The sequence below is a fragment of the Sycon ciliatum genome, chromosome 1 (assembly GCF_964019385.1).
Source record: "Sycon ciliatum chromosome 1, ocSycCili1.1, whole genome shotgun sequence".
NCBI lineage: Eukaryota > Metazoa > Porifera > Calcarea > Leucosolenida > Sycettidae > Sycon > Sycon ciliatum.
The window spans coordinates 46384566-46403542 of NC_088643.1; the positions used below are offsets into that span (position 1 = coordinate 46384566).

General features: G+C 46.6%; 1 protein-coding gene across 1 annotated transcript in view; it reads left to right on the forward strand.

Moving 5' to 3' along the window:
- LOC135828910 (histone deacetylase 3-like) overlaps positions 1-8973 on the forward strand; it is a 31219-nt gene extending 22246 nt beyond the window's left edge. Inside the window, exons 12-16 of the mRNA XM_065341346.1 lie at positions 2879-2943; positions 3151-3240; positions 3869-3927; positions 4289-4368; positions 8153-8973. Coding sequence (XP_065197418.1) covers positions 2879-2943; positions 3151-3240; positions 3869-3927; positions 4289-4368; positions 8153-8413 — 555 coding nt within the window. The 3' untranslated portion in view covers positions 8414-8973. The remainder of the gene's footprint in view (positions 1-2878; positions 2944-3150; positions 3241-3868; positions 3928-4288; positions 4369-8152) is intronic.
- The last annotated feature ends 10004 nt before the right edge of the window (positions 8974-18977 follow it).

Consider the following 18977-nt stretch of genomic DNA (forward strand, 5'->3'; position numbering starts at 1 on the left):
CACTATGTTTTACCAGCATACATGATCACCTGGAGGCTTGGGTCTCCTTGAAAACGTGGCTCAATTCCGTTGGTTTGGACTGTTTTCCCGGGACACCAATCTGTTGGCGTATCCATCATTAGCAGGGATATGTTTCACTCCCCCTAAAGTGAAAATGCATCATGCATTCTTAGTATCCACATACTGGTGCTCCATGACTGCAGCTCAAGTTTTCACAGAAACGGATGTTATTGCATTGAGCTGTAGCGGCACAAGTAAAATATGAATAAATAACTGTGCAATATTAGTACGCGGTATTCCACCTGTCTTCTATCTACATCATGAATAACGAAAGGAGAATACGGTTAATAGTAGGGACCTTTCGCATTTGCTACGAATTGAATGCGAAACGAAAGTTTGACTAGACTCGTAATCGTTTCGTTGAAAACGGATTCAGGTTTCGCAAGTCGTCATGCAAATGTGCATGGCAACTACGAATACGGCCGGTAGCTTGGCGTACGGGTGTTTTCGCCCACACGTGCATGGATCATGGAATCAAGGGAAAAATGTGTACCTGGCAAAACATGTGTACCTGGCAAAAACATGTGTACCTGACGGATTCGGAGTGTGCCACGAATGAAGAGGCTTCCATTCGTGAAAACGAGCTCTCCGCAGGGACTCTGACGAATCCTCGAACCCAGGTGACGAATCAGCATTCGTTTCGTATCCGTACGCGTGGTGCGAAAAGGTCCCTAGTAATAAGAAGGAAATGGTGTAGAGCAGACTCGCTCCTACCCATTCACTCTGCAATAGTGTCGAACTCCTTTTTTATTTAAAATGTAAAAAAATCCTTTTTATTTATTCGGATGGAGAGCCAAGGATATATTAATTTTATAATAATAATAATGACAGTTCGCATTTCACTCATTGCATGAGGTCAACGCATCTGTTAACAATTTCGAGCCAAGCAGCTCTATCAGAAGCAGATTGCACAGCATCCAGAAGCGACAGATTAATGCATTGTAAGTCTTTCTTGACAACGTCGATCCATCTCAGACGTGGCCGTCCTCGGGGTCGTCGTATGTCTGTTGTGTTGATCGACATTAGGAGGGCTTGGAAAGAGGACGATTCTTCGCCTTCCCTCACTACATGGCCGAACCACAGCAGTCTCCGTTGCCTGCAGACTTGGGATAGTGGGGTCTGCTCGGTTCTGGCATACAGCGCTGTGTTCGAGATTCGTTGTGGGTACGTGATACCAATGATGGTACGTAGTTTCTTCCGGTGCCATACATTGACGACGTCGGTTAATGTTTGCGATAAGGTCCAAAGCGCACAATTATACAGCAAGACAGGCAATATCAGGCAGGAAAACATACACAGCCTGGAATTCAGGTTGTGGCGTTTCCATGGAATGCCTGCAAATGCCCGATTTGCAGCAGACACTCTGGCTGCTATGTCTTCTGCTGTGCCTAGCATACTCCCCAGCAGCTTCACCGATTTCCAGGAATCATCTTCCTTGTTCACAGTGAAATATTGAGTTTTTGCCACGTTCAGCTTCAGATTGTCATCCGAGAAAACGGGTTCACACACACTTTTTTATAGTAAAGCAAAAAGGACCAAAAAACTACAAGTTACGCTATAATGTCCACTAACACCACCAGTTACTAAACAATCAGCTCATGCGATAACACGGTCAGTGTCGTGCAATGTTATCGCATGAGCTGATTGTTTAGTAACTGTGGTGTCAGTGGACATTATAGCGTAACTTGTAGTTTTTGTCCTTTTTCTTTACTAATTTTTTATTTTATTTTTTTATTCACATCACGTGGCACTAGCCAATGAAAAGGTGATGTGGGCGATAACCAGCCATGGCGATAATACAGGGAAGAAAGAAAAAGAATGAAAGGGGAACTGAAAAGTAAGAGAAGCGCGGGGGGGGGGGGGGAGAGCTAGGGCAGGGCTGGATGTCAACTAGTATGTTGCATTCTGCAGTAGCTGTGTGAATGTATTGTAACTTTGGCAGGATTTCAGATTTTGTGGAAGAAGAGACCAGTGGCGGTAAGCAAGGAACAGAGGCTCCAAGTGCTCTTTTAACTACAAGCTGAATATCACCACCAGAGAGTAGTGAAATAGGTACTATTTTCCTACTCTCTCATACTTGCGTGCATCGTAATCGTAAACGTAAAAGTCTCGTGTGAGCGTGCTAGTACTTTTTCTCGCTCGCCGTGCAACCTTTCTCGAAAGTTTTTATCGTCGTGTGAGCGCAACCTAACCCGGCACTTGAATACTTGAACAAGCCTCATGCATGCATGTGTGTGTGTGTGTGTGTGTGTGTGTGTGCCAGATAGTGTTGGGCCTGTTGCCAACGGGCTTGGCTGCTTGAAGGTGTATTGTTGTACCTACCACCTTTGTTGGTTTCAGGGTTCATATACTTTCTATTTGAAGTATACATACCTGTTAACCATGGACTGCTTCTGGCTAGATTAACTCTTGTGTAATCAATGGTGCTAGTGAAGCTTGTATCAGATCCACTCTGATTTAGCCACCCACACTAGTACCAAGTATTACCTTCACTGGGGGCAGGGGGTACCTGCAGTTGGATCCCGGGACGGATACCCTGATGCCGTCAATCCTTTTTCTGCACCTTGTCCTCACCCACTTACTGAGGTGTAGTGAGCCCATAAGTGGGATCATTTCAAATCCACCCTAGTTTGGGGATTTCAGGGGGTGTCGGCCGTTGGGTGGTTCAATGGCCAATTGAGTCATCTTTCCAACATTCCTTTTGAGTCTCCCTCCCCTCTCCCGGGGAGACCCACGAGACCAGTTTTGGCAGTGAGCAAGTACAAGTGTGTGTGTGTGTGTGTGTGTGTGTGTGTACGTACGTATGTGCCCTTTGCAGTGTGGGGCAGATTCTCTGGGGTGTGATCGCCTTGGCTGTTTCAACCTGACGACAAGAGGCCACGGGTCAGTCCAGTTTCCATACTGCTCTACCTGTACTAGTATATTTGTGTGTGAGTGTATTCTAGTTTGTGCAATCTATATTCGGTGCTCTTGGACTGCAAGTTTCTAATCTGGTCCTGCCTTGGTTTTTCCAACGTACAGTGGATATCATTCATATCATTCCGTTGGTCTCCGTTGCCTATGTGTTTGTTTGTCCCCCCTGCACTGTAGAGAATGTGTGTCTCTTGTGAAGTCATTTGGAATTCCACTTCTGGTTCTGGGCGGTGGGGGCTACACTGTCCGCAATGTTGCTCGCTGCTGGTAAGTACGATACACTTCCATAAGAATGTGCTTGTCCATTGAATGGTGTTTCGGCCTTTTTCCTTCCCAGAGGCTACATGTACTAGCCACCAGTTTATCGTCAGTGTATACGTGTGTCCAGCAGCACCTGCAACACTCCCCAGGCTTCAAGGCCAAGTGCATAATATGCACTTTGGGTTGGTTTTCACCAAGCACGACAGGACTTTTCTGAGCATACACAGCCCAGAAACATCCACTCTGGCTCTTGGCATACTTGTGGTGACAGTCCTGTCAGTGAAGTATTAAGTTTGGCCTGCAACACCACGGGCGATAGGGAAACGAAACCCTGCTAAGATGAATTGAGTCCTGGCCATTAAGTGTTCTGTCCACAAATCAGGGCTTCCTAAGGTGGGTGGGTGGATGGGTGGATGGGAGGGTGGGTATACGATTATGCATGCCGAAGTGTATGCACAGTGTACATGATTGCATGTACATTACTGTATCGATTCATGTGTGTGTGCATGTGTGTGTGTGCGTGTGTGCGTGTGTTTGTACATGTGCGTGTGTGTGCGTGTGAGAGTGTATGTGTGTGTGTGTGCACACTAATTCGTTGCATGGTGTGTTGACACGTGTTGTGCCTGTTTTGTAGGACTCATGAGACCGCACTGCTGCTTGATCAGCCCATTGCCAATGACCTGCCATATAATGGTGAGTGGTGACCTGGTGTACAACAATACACATAATTTAATTATTTGTTATAAGTTGTCCCATGTTCATTTGGCATTTGGTTGTCATGGTTATACTCATAGAAGAAGGTAAGCGGCAACATTCGGCAGTTGATAATTCTCTGAAGTCGCCAGCAGTGCTCATTTTCAATATCACCGGCTTTGTGTACCCGGACATGTCTAATGCTACCTACCCATTCCAGCTGTACGTCAATCATGGGTTCTTGATCAAACACATCTGGCAGCTCCTGGATCTTGCTTACATGTGATGTACTTGCTTGCCGTTAGACACATTTTGATTGCTTAAATATGTCCTGGATTTGTGTGTGTGTCGTTTTGTGCAGAGTACTGCGAATATTTTGCGCCTGACCTGATGCTTCATCCGGAAATCGGCAGTCGCATTGAAAATCAAAATCCGCGACAGGTACGTGTGTGTGTGTGTGTGTGTGTGTGTGTGTGTGTGTGTGTGTGTGCGTGCGTGCGTGCGTTTGTCTCTCTCTCTCTCTCTTTCACTGCTATTCAAACCGTAGCTGTTATGGGTTAGGATAGGGTCCATTGATGGCCAACATCACCCTGAGAAAGAATCCAAAAATTTGCTTCCCATCAACTGGATGCTGCATTTTGAGGGTGTGCTTCCTGCTAGGATGTAGTTTTGATGTCAATAGTGCGCTGCCTGTGCACAGGTTGGATGGAGTGCATGAACAGCAAACCCGTTTCGCCCCGATACATTTTCTTCGCCAATTACAATGGATGTGTGACACCTTTCAGCTATTGGTATGTCGTTCTGGTCACTTAGTACAGAGACCTTAGTTCTTCTCGAGTATACACATACTTGTACTTGGCCATTGTTTCCGTGTAGAAGCCATGATGTCATGATCCACAGGTCAACACATCCTCGAAATGTGATGAGGGAAAAGCATTTTTGGAATGTTTCAAGACTGGCACAGTGCAACGTAAATCCTGGGAAAATAGATCAGAAGAAGAAAAGAAAAAAACATCTCAAGCTTTCTCTAGGTGCTTGGTCACACTCTCGTGAAGAAAACAGGGTACCGTCCTGAGACAAACACCGAGCATGCAAGAAAGATGGCCTTCTCAACTTAGAATCCAACCTGCGGTCTCTTTACCCTGAACACATTAGTTGAATAGCTAGCTTGGTCACACTCTCGTGAAGAAAACAGGGTACCGTCCTGAGACAAACACCGAGCATGCAAGAAAGATGGCCTTCTCAACTTAGAATCCAACCTGCGGTCTCTTTACCCTGAACACATTAGTTGAATAGCTAGCTTGGTCACACTCTCGTGAAGAAAACAGGGTACCGTCCTGAGACAAACACCGAGCATGCAAGAAAGATGGCCTTCTCAACTTAGAATCCAACCTGCGGTCTCTTTACCCTGAACACATTAGTTGAATAGCTAGCTTGGTCACACTCTCGTGAAGAAAACAGGGTACCGTTCTGAGACAAACACCGAGCATGCAAGAAAGATGGCCTTCTCAACTTAGAATCCAACCTGCGGTCTCTTTACCCTGAACACATTAGTTGAATAGCTAGCTTGGTCACACTCTCGTGAAGAAAACAGGGTACCGTCCTGAGACAAACACCGAGCATGCAAGAAAGATGGCCTTCTCAACTTAGAATCCAACCTGCGGTCTCTTTACCCTGAACACATTAGTTGAATAGCTAGCTTGGTCACACTCTCGTGAAGAAAACAGGGTACCGTTCTGAGACAAACACCGAGCATGAAAGAAAGATGGCCTTCTCAACTTAGAATCCAACCTGCGGTCTCTTTACCCTGAACACATTAGTTGAACAGCTATTAGCTACAGTAAAACCTGGCTTCTGAGCACACTTCGGCCCTGTTGCAGGGCGAGCACACAGAGAAAAATGTCAAGGCCCTTCCAAGGCCCATTTTCCCATCATTTTTCACTCAAGCTCCACAGTCGTATCAGCCTTCCGCTTGCGGCTCTCAGAGGCTACTGCCTTCTCCGCCTCGTCTCTCAAGTACTGCTCGTAGTTCTGCCGGCCAGCTTTGGCGGCAGACAGCAGATCCTCGGTAAGAGGGACCTTCAGAGGATTACCATCATGCAAGTGGAGAACAGTCCGTTCGGCCACCAGCGTTCGTTGTGACATGTTGTCGGCCAAGGTCAGCTTGTTAGCCGAAAATCCACGTTCCACAGATGCCTGACCATGGCTCAGTAGTAGCAACACACGGACAACCTAGCAGTGTAAGAGAATACAGAAAGGCACACACACCGACCAATCATAAAGGGCTTGTCAACAGTGTTAGATCGCCCAGGAAAAAGAGATGCATTAGCAGTATAACTAGGAAAAGCTCATCAATAATGCGAAAAGCATGCCAATAACACTGTCCAAGAAACAACAAGAAACCCACTCACCTTCCATAAATCCCTGTACTCATTGGACCCTGCCAAGCGAGAATGGAACAGGACGTCCAAGCGAGAATCATCGCTGTCTCCAAAGTGGATGAACTCTTCCTCTTCCGAGGCGGCACGCAGGAAGGAGCGATACTGGCAGACAACGTTGTCACACTCAGCTGGCAACACGTGATTAGACTCGCATAGCTGGGACAGGCACCGCTTCAAAATGGCAATCAATGACTCGTGCTCCGATACAGATGAAATGCGCGTTGGCACGAGCCACCCAAGACATCGCACAAGTGGATAGTTAAGAGGGCATTTGTCCTCCAGCTTCTTAACTATGGCAACAAGGAACTCTTTCATCTCAACACGCAAACCAGGATCTGCTGGTCAGTACATGCCTCAGCTTTCAGCGTCTCCCTAGTGCTGACGAATTGCACCAACGTTGAACTTGGAGCAGCTGATGCTGCAGCAGCTGCAGTAGACGACTGCGACGACGGCTGCTGGGGCAGGAACGATCTCATGCCAACTGATGAGCTGGCGCAGGAACGCATCTCACGATGTTTTTTCCAGTCAGCATGGCTGCTAAGGGCAGCTTCGCCCATGGCGGCGACTGAGAAAGTTCTGCACAGCTTACACCAAGCACGGTGTTTATCCGAATCGCCAGCCAGCCATGACTGGTACTTCTGCTCCTCGAGCCACTTCGCTTGAAACGAGCACTTGCCCATTTTCTTGGTGTCACAGGAAACAAAACAAAAGTGATTGATGGAAGCCCGAGTCGACCAAAAACTGTTTTCAATGTTCGACAAGCGCGACGTCAACGGAAAAAGTAACCGTTTTTAGAAGTCCCGCCAAAGACATGTGTGACCGCGGTCTGAGGTGTCATTTTTGAACAAAAACTGTTTTTCAAGGCCTTTCAGCGCTTTTTTCCAAAATTCAAGAACTATTCAAGAGCCTTGAAGGAGTTTTCAAAATTCAAGCACTTTCAAGGCTTTCAAAGCCCTGTGCGAACCCTGCGCCTTAGGGCCAGGTTCCACTGCGGCTCCCCTGCTCCGCGTCACTTGGCTGCATGCAGCGGAGCAGCATGGTTCCACTGACACTCGCCATTCGCAGTACCGCGGTCATACTCCATGTTTTTTGATGAAATCAAAAAAATTCTCGTGTTCTGCCTCGGGCAACGAATTAAAATTTGAATTTTTAAATTCTCGCGTATAAAACAATGCAAAGTACGGGGAAAAGGTCAAGCCGCGACAGCGGCTCGTAGTTTTTGATCAAGAATCATAGCAAAAGCTCGTTGCGAGCCGCGGCCTCGCTGCACCAGCTCGAGCCGTGGTCACTATGATGGTAAAGATGACATTTCATGCCGCGGATGAAGTGCATCGGAGCAGGCGAAGCCGCAGTGGAACCCGGCCCTAACCCAGGTTTTACTGCACTATGTGTGCTGTCTCGCCTATCGGAGCATCTACTCTAGTACTAGTACCTGTGCATTGGTGTGTGTTGGGAATGCTAACTTCTAAACTGGTCGATATTCCCTTGTCCCTACATGACCATAGTTGAAGTCTGTGTTTTCTGTGTTTTTCTCTCTTTCGTGGAGGCTTGCTTGTTGTATCCTTGGCTTTTGGCCGTTACTTTATCGCCATCATAATAATATTGGGCGCCATTGCCCGTTTGGTCTGCGATACAAAATAAAATTTCAACAACAACAACCACCATGATGACTGTAACATTCTCTTTTTCTGTGTTGTGTGTGGAGTGCACACAGTACCTTGGCCCTACAGGACGGTAACACTCTTTGGATTTTTTCTGTGTTATGTTGTTGTGCACACACGCAGTACTTGGATCAAATCAAGAGTATGATACTGGATAACCTGCGTATCCTGGACTGCGCACCCAGTGTGCAGATGCAGGTCATTCCACCGCCCCTGCTACCTCCCAAGGAAACCGATGACGAAGACAGAGACCCGGATCAGCGCGAGAGCACCGCCGACAGGGACAAACGAGTGGTTCCAGAAAATGAGTTCTATGCGGAGAGTGGCGATGGGGACAGGGAAACCTTCCCGGTCGATCTTGCTGCGGCTACTAAGAGCAAGTAAGCCTACACACAGCTGCTGCTCTGTATATGATTACGTATATGAAACGAACAAAGAACAAATAAGCAACAAAGAGCAAATAAGCCTAGCTGCTGCTCTGCAAGTGATGATATGATGTATATACACGTGTACCATCATGTATATCTACTACATATGTGCACTGCATTCGTTTTTCTTGTAATGCTTCGGAGCTGCATCCCCAATTGCACATTATTTTGCATGTCCCGCAAGCAGATTTGTGTACATATTTTGATCCCAAGTGTCATTGTGTTCTTGTGTTGTATATTGTTACTACTTTTCTCAACCGTATTCGATTATTTACTCAGCAACTCTGCTTGTACATTTCTACGTGTAAGTACTCTTTAGTGGAGTATTGATCCCCCAGCCTATTGTTCACCCTGAGATCCAGTGTGCGACTCCCCCAGTGTGCTTGACTTTATTTGGATTCTATTCTACACATGCTTTGAGTATCATGAATGTGTTTGTGTATTATATGTGTGAGTTTTCTATTGCTATTGGTTTGGATTTGATTCGACTCTTTTAGCAGCACTGCTTTCACCGTTGTTGATGGCGGTGGAGTTTGTGAACAGTACAGTCATGCTGTAATTTCCTTTCCACTCACTCAACCCTTTTTTCTTCAGGTTAACGAAGCGGACATTTGAACGTTAAAATAGCACTGAAATGCAGTGTAGAGTGCCCATTATCCCCACCCCTTGGGGCGCAGGGCTGTTTCCAAGCCGTTCGGAAAAGGTAGCGGTCACACATCCATCTAAAACATGCCGATCTCCTTATACAGTAGGTATCGGTTATAGCGTGGGTGTACGAAAAACTACTTTCCATTCTCATTTCCGATATTTCTTACACACGATAAATCCAGTGTGACATAATGATTATTATCATAATCATGCATGTGCACAGAGGCAGGAAGATCATCGTACATGCCGTTACGTAGTGCTACTGCATCGTACATGCCATCACGTAGTGCTACTGTTCATGTGGCTGGTCATAGTCAGTAGGCTTTTAATGTGGCTATGCAACATGAGTTACATGACCACCACAACAGTTGAACCTGCAGCACTACGACCCAACGCGAGTCAGGTCGGAACTGCATTGGACGGATGTTATTACTACAGGCGATACACTTTGTACTAATCTGGCATGTTTCGCTACACAAAGTCCATTCTTAGGACCGATCTATTCTACTATGCGATGAAATTGCTTGTAAGAATAAAATTAACGTGCACTTGAAACCCATGTTCTGATTATGAAAACATGAGACTTCATTCTTGTAGGCAGTATTTTCTTTTACACGACCACGCTATAACCGATACGCACTGTATTTCCATCATTTCTCATTCTCTTTGGCAGTACCACAGAAGTCCATTCAGAAAAGGATGAGCGCTGGCTCTGGAGAGCTCCCGATGATTTTTCGTGATTTCATGGTACACTCACTGTGCAGTGGCGCGAGATTCGAAACTTGAACAAGGGTCCAAGAAAGGTACCTCAACTGGGGATCGAACCGCAAATGTACTGTTATGCAAGTGGAGTGAACGGCCTGGATTTTCATGGTTTTTCCCCAATTTCAGTGCTTTGGGGGCAAAACCTGGCCGAAATCCTATTCCTTTTACGGCTTGCTCTTTGGAGAAATAGGCTTCAGAAACATACTACTTGTAGTAATTGGAAGAGCATTTCATGGGGATTGCCAACATGTGTGTCACAAAAACTCAAAATTTGACCCATTGGCCATTCGTGGCCAAAAGCTAGGATATCATCTTTTTTTTCTGAATGGACTGTAGACACACACTTTTGGTGATTTTTTTGTCTCCAACCTGTTGTGATACATCTTGTGCACTGTTTGTATGGTGCTTCAGGTAAGAAAAACTCTACAATTTGGCCCTTCAATTCAATGCAAACTGGCAATTCGGATAGTTGAGGTCCGGATAATCGGCATTCTACTGTAGTATTATAACTACCATGTGCGGTTCATCCACCGTCCGTCGAGGGTTCAATTTGCCGAAGGCAAAGAGTGGAATACACAGACAGAAGAACGAGCAGTTGCAGCTTTGTAACTCCGAGTTTCACGGACTGAATCGATCATCAGACGAGAATAGTATTATTATGAATGAAGTTCTGATTCATGAGTTGATTCAAGTTATTTATAACTGCACATGAATAATGATTTCACCTCCAGTGTTCACAACTAGTTATTCACAACCCTCTATGACCACCAAGCCTATTTCAAACTTAGTAAGTTTGCATGTTATCACCAAATCCTAGATTTTTGTAGCATGGGAAATTGTGGGCACAAGTCCACCAACTAAACCAGATTTTGAACAGTCAGACGTGGACAATCTAGCACAAAACTGACAGGAAGTACTGAGACATTCCACGGCATGAAAGTCTTTGGAATTAGCCCTAATATCCATGAACCTTCCACTGAGTTGGAAGGCCGTTGGTTAGCGCTATCAAGCAGTGCTCAAGCTGACTTTCATGCCGTGGAATGTCTCAGTACTCTCTGTCAGTTTTTTTGCTAGATTGTGCACGTCTGACTGTTCAAAATCTGGTTTAGTTGGTGGACTCGATCGCATAACTTGTGCCCACAATTTCCCATGTTACAAGTTTTTTTCTTTGGCTCACCATCTGAGTTCTAAATCCTAGATTCTTTACACTTCACACTTTCTTTGCGTACCTTTTGCTGTGTAGCTGGACATACATGTACAGTGCTGCTCAATGAAATCTGGAGAGATTTAGACAGCCATGCAACGCTGAACACTGTGAAGCCCCTGGCTTATGAACACTGCGTCATGGTCATGGGCTGTACATGGGTGCAGGGGTGCATGGTGCTACCTTACTCATGAGATTGCCGCTGGGATTTTATGGAGCATAACTACAACATGTAAGCCTGGTTGATAATGCCCTGCCTCCGCTTTTCAGCTAGGTGGCTATGTGTCTGAAAATAGCTGTTCTGATTCAAGAAACTCTAGTAAGGCCAAACTAAAGAAGGTGTGTGGTTCGACTAACATGGACATTTTTTTTACGGGCGGGCGGGCGGATTTTTTTTTTTTAATATATTTTTTAGTACATGTAAATACACTGTATACGCGTATCGAGTAGACTCTACTACCAGCACAAGGCAGCAGTCGTACCACTCACTGCACTGCACTGCAGTACAACTACAAGTCAAGTCCAAAAGGAGCCGCCTGCGTCCGCAGACTCACGCCGCACAGCACGTAGACGTGGACGTGTTCAGTCCACGTACGTCAGTCACACGATAGCCCGCCGAAAAAAAGTTACGGTCGGGCTGAAATTGTACGGTCGGTCGGGTGAGTCGAACCACACACCTTCTTTAGTTTGGCCTAACAGCTATTATTTCTAGGGGTCAAACGGGTGTACCTTTAACTAACGAAGGGGTAATTTTCTTAACGAGCGGGTTAACGGGTACCCTTTAGCACCCATGCGCAATTTCACGTAAATCATGATAATATTTAATTTATCTGTTCTCAGGTTGAATTTTGATATCACATTATGATTCGCAAATTGATTTGTGTCTGATAGTTGCAGAGGTAGATCTACTAGGTTCACAAATGCAACAACAATGCAAACATCCAGCGTGGAGTTGTAAATAATTGACTCTCGCCTGGAATGCTCAATCCCAGCAGTGTCGTTCCGTACTGACTGGATCACCGAAATCCAAACGGGTACCCTTTTACTAACAGTACCCGAGATTAACGGGCGGGTACCCGGGTACCCGGAACACCCCTTTTGACCCCTAATTATTTCCCTGGTGACGACCCAACGGCATTCAACTGTATCGAATTTCTTTTAAATTGACTCGCCCTGTAAACCTCCAACCACAATGGCTGGTTTGGCAGGAGCCGTCCCTGTGCCATGTGTATGTGTCACTAGTATGCCCAGTAAACCAAAGCTACGTGTTAGGTAATGCAGTATGAGCAAATACACAGGGTTGATAGTTCATTATCTTCAGACTTCACTCACCTCGAAAAAGAGTCAGGACTCAAGTCGGCTGTAGAGGTTATGCGGTTACATCATCGGTTGAAATCATCGCTTATTTGGCAAAGTTGTGGCACAGTGCTGTCCTGGTGCCTCACGCTGCAAACATAGCGCCCACGGCCACTTCCGCCGTATACTTATCCTCCATAAGAAGTTCCGGCGCTGACTCATCCCCATGAAATCATTCGCATCACATCTACTGACTCCGCTGCATGGCTGCATGCTAACTTGCATGTTGTTCCACACCACATGACATGAAGCGGTGACATCGCCGGACAATGACACTGATAGTTTAGGTGATGAAGCTATGATACCGCCAGGACATTGGTTGTTAAGGTGATCATGGTGACTACTCTGCGCCTGTCCACATACATGTCTTTTTCCTCTGCTGTTGCCATGGGGACTGCTACCGCTCCGGAACACGAGCTTTCTTGAGACTGTTGTGTTATGTTGTGAACGCGACACTGCCCTCGCCCTGTCACTAGGGTCAGTCACGAGTAGAGAGTTGGTCCACACTGATATCGGAGAGCTGAGTAAGACGATCATTTTGTCCTCGAGCTGCTGCACAATACAGTGATCAGTTTCCTACACGAGAGCACGCCCTTCCCAGTCTCAGCATTGTCTTTCTGCCGCTACCTTCTCACAAGTGCTCCCTCCACCCCAATACTCACTCCGTGTTCACTGTCTTCGGTCACCTCGCTAACTGTCTTCGGTCACCTCGCTAACGGTCTTCAAACGTGGCCGCTGCCAGTGGTCGTCCGACAAAGGGCCTGGCGCTGTATCCGTATAGCCGTGAGCTGGGAACATAGACTAAGACTGAGCCAAAATGTCTCTTTCAAGTCTTTGATACTGTACTTGAAATAGAGATACAAAGCCACGAAGTTAGCCATGGTAGAGGTGGTCTGAGCATTCAGTCGACGAAGCAAACGCATAATTATTATGACAGCACCACTCCGAGACTGAGTTTCCGAACGCAGCGTGCGGAGTATCCAATAATGACAGTTGCCCAAGGAAGAGTTACTTCAGCCTGCTTGACACGGGGCGAACAATTCCTGACTGGCTGTACTGGTGAATAAGACTGCATCCGCTAACTTTTAGTTCTCTTCAATCACTGGTAGCGAGCAATAAACGTGGCACCTCAACCTGGAGCGCAAATCAACAACATTCACTACGAAATTTAATACAGTGCAAACTGAAAGAAAGAACCTGATTTTGACGTGTGATTTCACACTTCCCTTCCGAGCTGTTATCACTAGTGTTAGAGATCGATGTTAGATGCCCTGGCGAGTACGGACTTAGTTGTGTCATGTGTAGATTTTACATTGTAGCAGGCCTGACGCGCTTCCTGTCGTTTCCCACCGCCAGTACTAGTAGATCTACTAAGCTCATTAGAGTACGAGTACTTCCCAACACTATGAACACGCGTTGGGTGATATCTTCTCAGGTTTTACTGCAACATGGACACGGAGGATGGTGATGAAGTCTTTGACAAAAACCGCTCCTTTTTGGGATCCGACAGCACACTTTGTAGGTGTTTGGTGGCATAATGTGCACACATGTGCTGACAGCATGGCCTGCTGGAGTGCTGATCACCTCTGAGCATGAGGCTCAATGCAACCTACAGTACATTGCTCATTGGTAATAGTGGCAATACTAAAAATTAAAATAGCCAGCAAGGCAAGCTGGTGTGAGCATCAGTACTGTAGTGGGTTAACTGACCCACACAACTTTTTACCACGACCATGCCAGCCTCATTCTAAAAGCCACTCTGTCAGTTTTTAACCAGCATTAACTCGGATACTGAGGCAATAAGTCTAATTAAATGATGAGAGAGAGAGAGAAAGGGAGAAAGAGAGAGAAAGCTCAGAAAGGGAAAGAGAAAAACAGAAAATATTTTGTTTACACTCGAAAGCAGGTGCATTGTTTTAACAATGCACCTGCTATGTAATAATAATAATGATAGCAGGAGGTGCGGAGAGAGCCTGAGAGAGAGAGAGCCTGAGAGAGAGAGAGGTAGAGAGAGAGAGAGAGAGAGAGAGAGAGAGAGAGAGAGAGAGAGAGAGAGAGAGAGAGAGAGAGAGAGAGAGAGAGAGAGAGAGAGAGAGAGAGAGAGAGAGAGAGAGAGAGAGAGAGAGAGAGAGAGAGAGAGAGAGAGAGAGAGAGAGAGAGAGAGAGAGAGAGAGAGAGAGAGAGAGAGAGAGAGAGAGAGAGAGAGAGAGAGAGAGAGAGAGAGGAGAGGGAGGGAGGGAGGGAGGGAGGGAGGGAGGGAGGGAGGGAGGGAGGGAGGGAGGGAGGGAGGGAGGGAGGGAGGGAGGGAGGGAGGGAGGGAGGGAGGGAGGGAGGGAGGGAGGGAGGGAGGGAGGGAGGGAGGGAGGGAGGGAGGGAGGGAGGGAGGGAGGGAGGGAGGGAGGGAGGGAGGGAGGGAGGGAGGGAGAGAGAGAGAGAGAGAGAGAGAAAGAAAGCGGGGGGGGGGGAGTTCTGAATTCATCGATCACAAGCAGACGCACGCCATGAGCATATGAACAAAGGTGTAAACACCTGAAATACATCACATTGCTGTCACTATGATTGTTATTATTATTTTATTAAATTTTGAATAGGGCATTCCCACAGTACAGGCCCACGGCTTTCTTACGGGGTACCCTATATGTTTTGTACGGATGAGCGAAACTCTGATAGCGTGGAGCACAGACGTACAGAAGCAGAGAGTGAATTCCAGCGATTTGCACCAAAGAAGCTCAATGCATATAAGCCATAGTGGTTATTAGCCGAGGGAAGAGCAAGAGACAGAGTAACCTGCGAGCGGGTGCATGACGCTGTGTGTGTGGCATTGACTCTAGTCACAAAACAGTCTGTTAACAGCGGGCTACACATCTTATGCAAAGATCTATAATTAACTACAAACAATTTGAATCGCAAACGTAAGGAGATAGAAGCTAGGTGGTACCTAGCTAGAATAGCGGAAATATCACAGAACCTAGGATAGCCAAAAACAGTTCTAACTGCATGGTTGCTAAGACGGGTCAAGCGATCTTGTTGCCCAGCCTGTAGACTGTGAGAAAACGCATTAGAACCGTACTCTAGTTGAGCTTGTATGAACGAGCAGTAGAAGATCCTCTTTGCATCAATAGTTCGACGGTCACGGATTCTACGAAACGCAGCTAGCTTGTCGCCTACCTTTCGCTCAAGGGCACTAATGTGGTCGGAGAATGCCAGGTCCTGGTCAAATGTCATACCAAGGTACTTGATGGTGGTCAATGGTGCAACTGAGATATTCCCGATGCTGAGCCGGAGTGAGGAGCATACTTTCTTTGTTCTCGAGTGAAATACAATGAACTGAGTGTTGCTGGCGTTCAGGACTAGTACTCGTTCATTCAGGAAGTCGCGGATACGGCACACTGCAAGTTTTCCTTATTGATACAGCCGATGTGTTGTATTTCTTTGTGCCATTGCTGCAATTGCAGGCCTTGTCCTCTCACCAAACATGAACTTCCGTATCGACAATGTACCGGTATTGCTGTAATTTTGAAGTTGACCTTACTCAAATGTTATTGTCAACAAGCATTCACGACTTGGTCATGTCAAAAAGCGTCCAAGTGTCCATCCAGCATGGAGATAAATCTGGGCAGGGATCAATACTGGTTGTACATCATCATGAAGCCAAGGGTCTCCGCACTTCCCAACACTGCTTTCACTTCTCTGTTCTTTCTGTTTGCTCCGAGGTTGCCCTGGACATACTGGGCTTGGATCTGGAGTTCAACCCTGTATTTAGGCGGCCCGGGTACTGGTCGTATACGGAGTGATGCGACTGCGAAAACGTTCACCAAGTGAAAGAGGCCGCGGTGGCAGCCAGGAGAAATCGTCGATGCGTCTATCCTCCATCGGAGTGGTCATCGTAACACTATTCCATGCTATACAGTGTGGATTTCAGAACTTTCAGCGTCTCCAATAACTGCTGGTTGCAGGGCGTATCCCAGTTAGAAATCCAGTGTTTGGCCTCTTGGAGCTTCGCTAGTCCCACACTCAAGAGGTGGTCCCGCATCTCGAGTTTGCACACCGTCCAGTCATCGGGAAAGATAGTTGTGACCACACGAGGAGGCATATTTGGGAAAGTTTGCAGAGAAGTAATTTAGTTTGGAAGAAAAAAAGAAGAAGAAAAAAAGAAGAAGAAAAAAAGAAAGTCTTACCGATCATGGAGCCGTTCCCTCACATTAGCATGACCGACAAGATACCACCACGTAATTTCCGCATGCAGACAACATTACAGGGAGGACCTGGTCCGGATCCTAAGCCATGAATGAACCAGTCCTTGTGTCGCACACGAGAATTGAACCCACGACCTGCAGACAGGTCGGAACTCGGCAATTCCAGAAATTAACCGAACCGGCTACACCGGATTGCCAGACGAAGGAGGTCTTAGCTGTGTAATAATACTAGTAATATGGTTGATTGACCCTTCGACCTTTGACCTATCCCAAACATAGTGCGGCTGCGCGCAATCGTGAAGTAGGAATCTACATACCGGTACTGTCTACATGGTGTTTGGGAAACAATTTGGGCCAGTGGGGCCTGGATATCATGGAGCCTATATATAGGCTATAGGCTACTATAGCCGTATAGGTCTCTCTGGACGTCTAGAGAATTTTCCTTACTCCGCCTGTTCCTGCCTCGTGGCGGTATGACGCCCTTGAAGGCTTGATGTTACTGGTACATGTACAAGAAGAAGTTGGTGCGATCACCAATCACTTCCGCGTGCCCTCCGTACACCAGGACCTACTGGAGAACTCTGGCATCGAAATTCAGGGTGTCACTGCCAGTGATAATCATCAGACCAACCTTTCCTATCTACTTTCAGCCCCCGTGACAAGTATCGGTAAGTATCAGTAGGGCAAACATCTGTCGCATGTCGGGTTCGGGTCCGTAGACACACGAACCGGGTCCTTTCCCGGACAGTTACAACATTCTACTTCGAAATATGAACATCCAACACTTTCGAACTCAGCACCATTACTATGGCATTGGTAGTATGCGTGCATTCCCTTGTCATGATTGGCAGTAGCACACACTCGTAGACCTAACCGGCCCTGATCATCAGATCAGGCAAGCTTGCTCAAGCCCCAAACTGGGCTACAGATTATTAGTAACACACGCACTGAGTCAATTGCTCCATAATCATTGCCGGAAATAACACTAAATGTACAGAGACTATTTGCACGGTGACTCGCCACTTCAGCGCCGCTGTTTCAGCGCGATACATTTCACCGCCGGTACTTCAGCGCATGATTTCACAGCGCCAGCTTCTTCAGCGCCGTGACTATCAGCGCGGTAAACTACAGCGCCAGCATCTCAACGCGAAAAAGTAAGGCGAGGTAATTTACAGCACGAAGAAGTTCAGCGCGATCAAGTACAGCGCGATCAAGTACAGCGCGATCGAGTACAGCGCGATACAGTAGAGCGCAAAGTCAATACTTGTACAGACATAGTCACGATGTTCATACGTGCATTGTATAATAAAATGGCGCTGCCAGTGAGAAACACAGCGCTGAGATCTGTCGCACTGAGAAAGGTCGCGCTGACGTATTCGGCGCTGAAATATATGGCGCTGATTTATGTGGCGCTGATTTATGTGGCGCTGAGATATTCGGCGCTTATCTGGTGGCGCTGAAGTATATGGCGCTGGAATGTGTGGCGCTGTAAAATTTCTCTTAGGTTCACGGCAATGAAACGGTTACGCTCACCTGGTTGGCGCTGAACTCGAGGGCGCTGAAATGGCATGGAATAATTTGCACTGCCCATAGAACGAGTAAGAGACAAAAATCGCCACTCGGAACAACCGACAAAATGAAGAGGCTTGTGCTCGTACTTTTTGAAGAGGCTTTCTACACAGGTTTTCAAACCGTCGAACCCAGATAATGAACGAGAATTCAACTTTTGCTCATCTTGTAAGGGAACTTGTATGAAGGTATCTCTACATCATTATTATTAATACACAGACAGAAGAACGGGCAGTTGCTGTTTCGTAGCTCTGAGTTTCACGGCAAACTGAATCGATCATCAGATGAAAATTGTCTGATGATCGATTCGGTTAATTCGTGAAACTCAGAGTTACGAAACAGCAACTGCTCGTTCTTCTGTCTGTATACTAAGTATTCCGTTCTTTGCCTTTTGCAAATTGAGCCCTCTACGGACGGCGGATGAACTTCACATTTTTAAAATTATTATCATTGCATATTATGGAAAACTCTGCACCACCTGAACCCCAGTTTACAATAACGGTACAGCTCCAGTCTCTCCGGAGGCGTGGGTTCGAATCCCACCGCTGCCACCAGTGTTAGCTGCTCCCGGCCTATGACGTCATAAATATCCAACCGGAACTTCACAGCATGAAAAAATAAAATCACGCAACCACATCACTACAGTTGCCTTTTTTAGTGAAGCGAGACTACGGATATGTGACAGGAAAATATGAATCATTCCCAAAATATCCACCAACCCATAATGGGAGGGCGGGTGGGACACTGTTATATCTCGCTCTCAGCTCCTAGCACAACTCCCA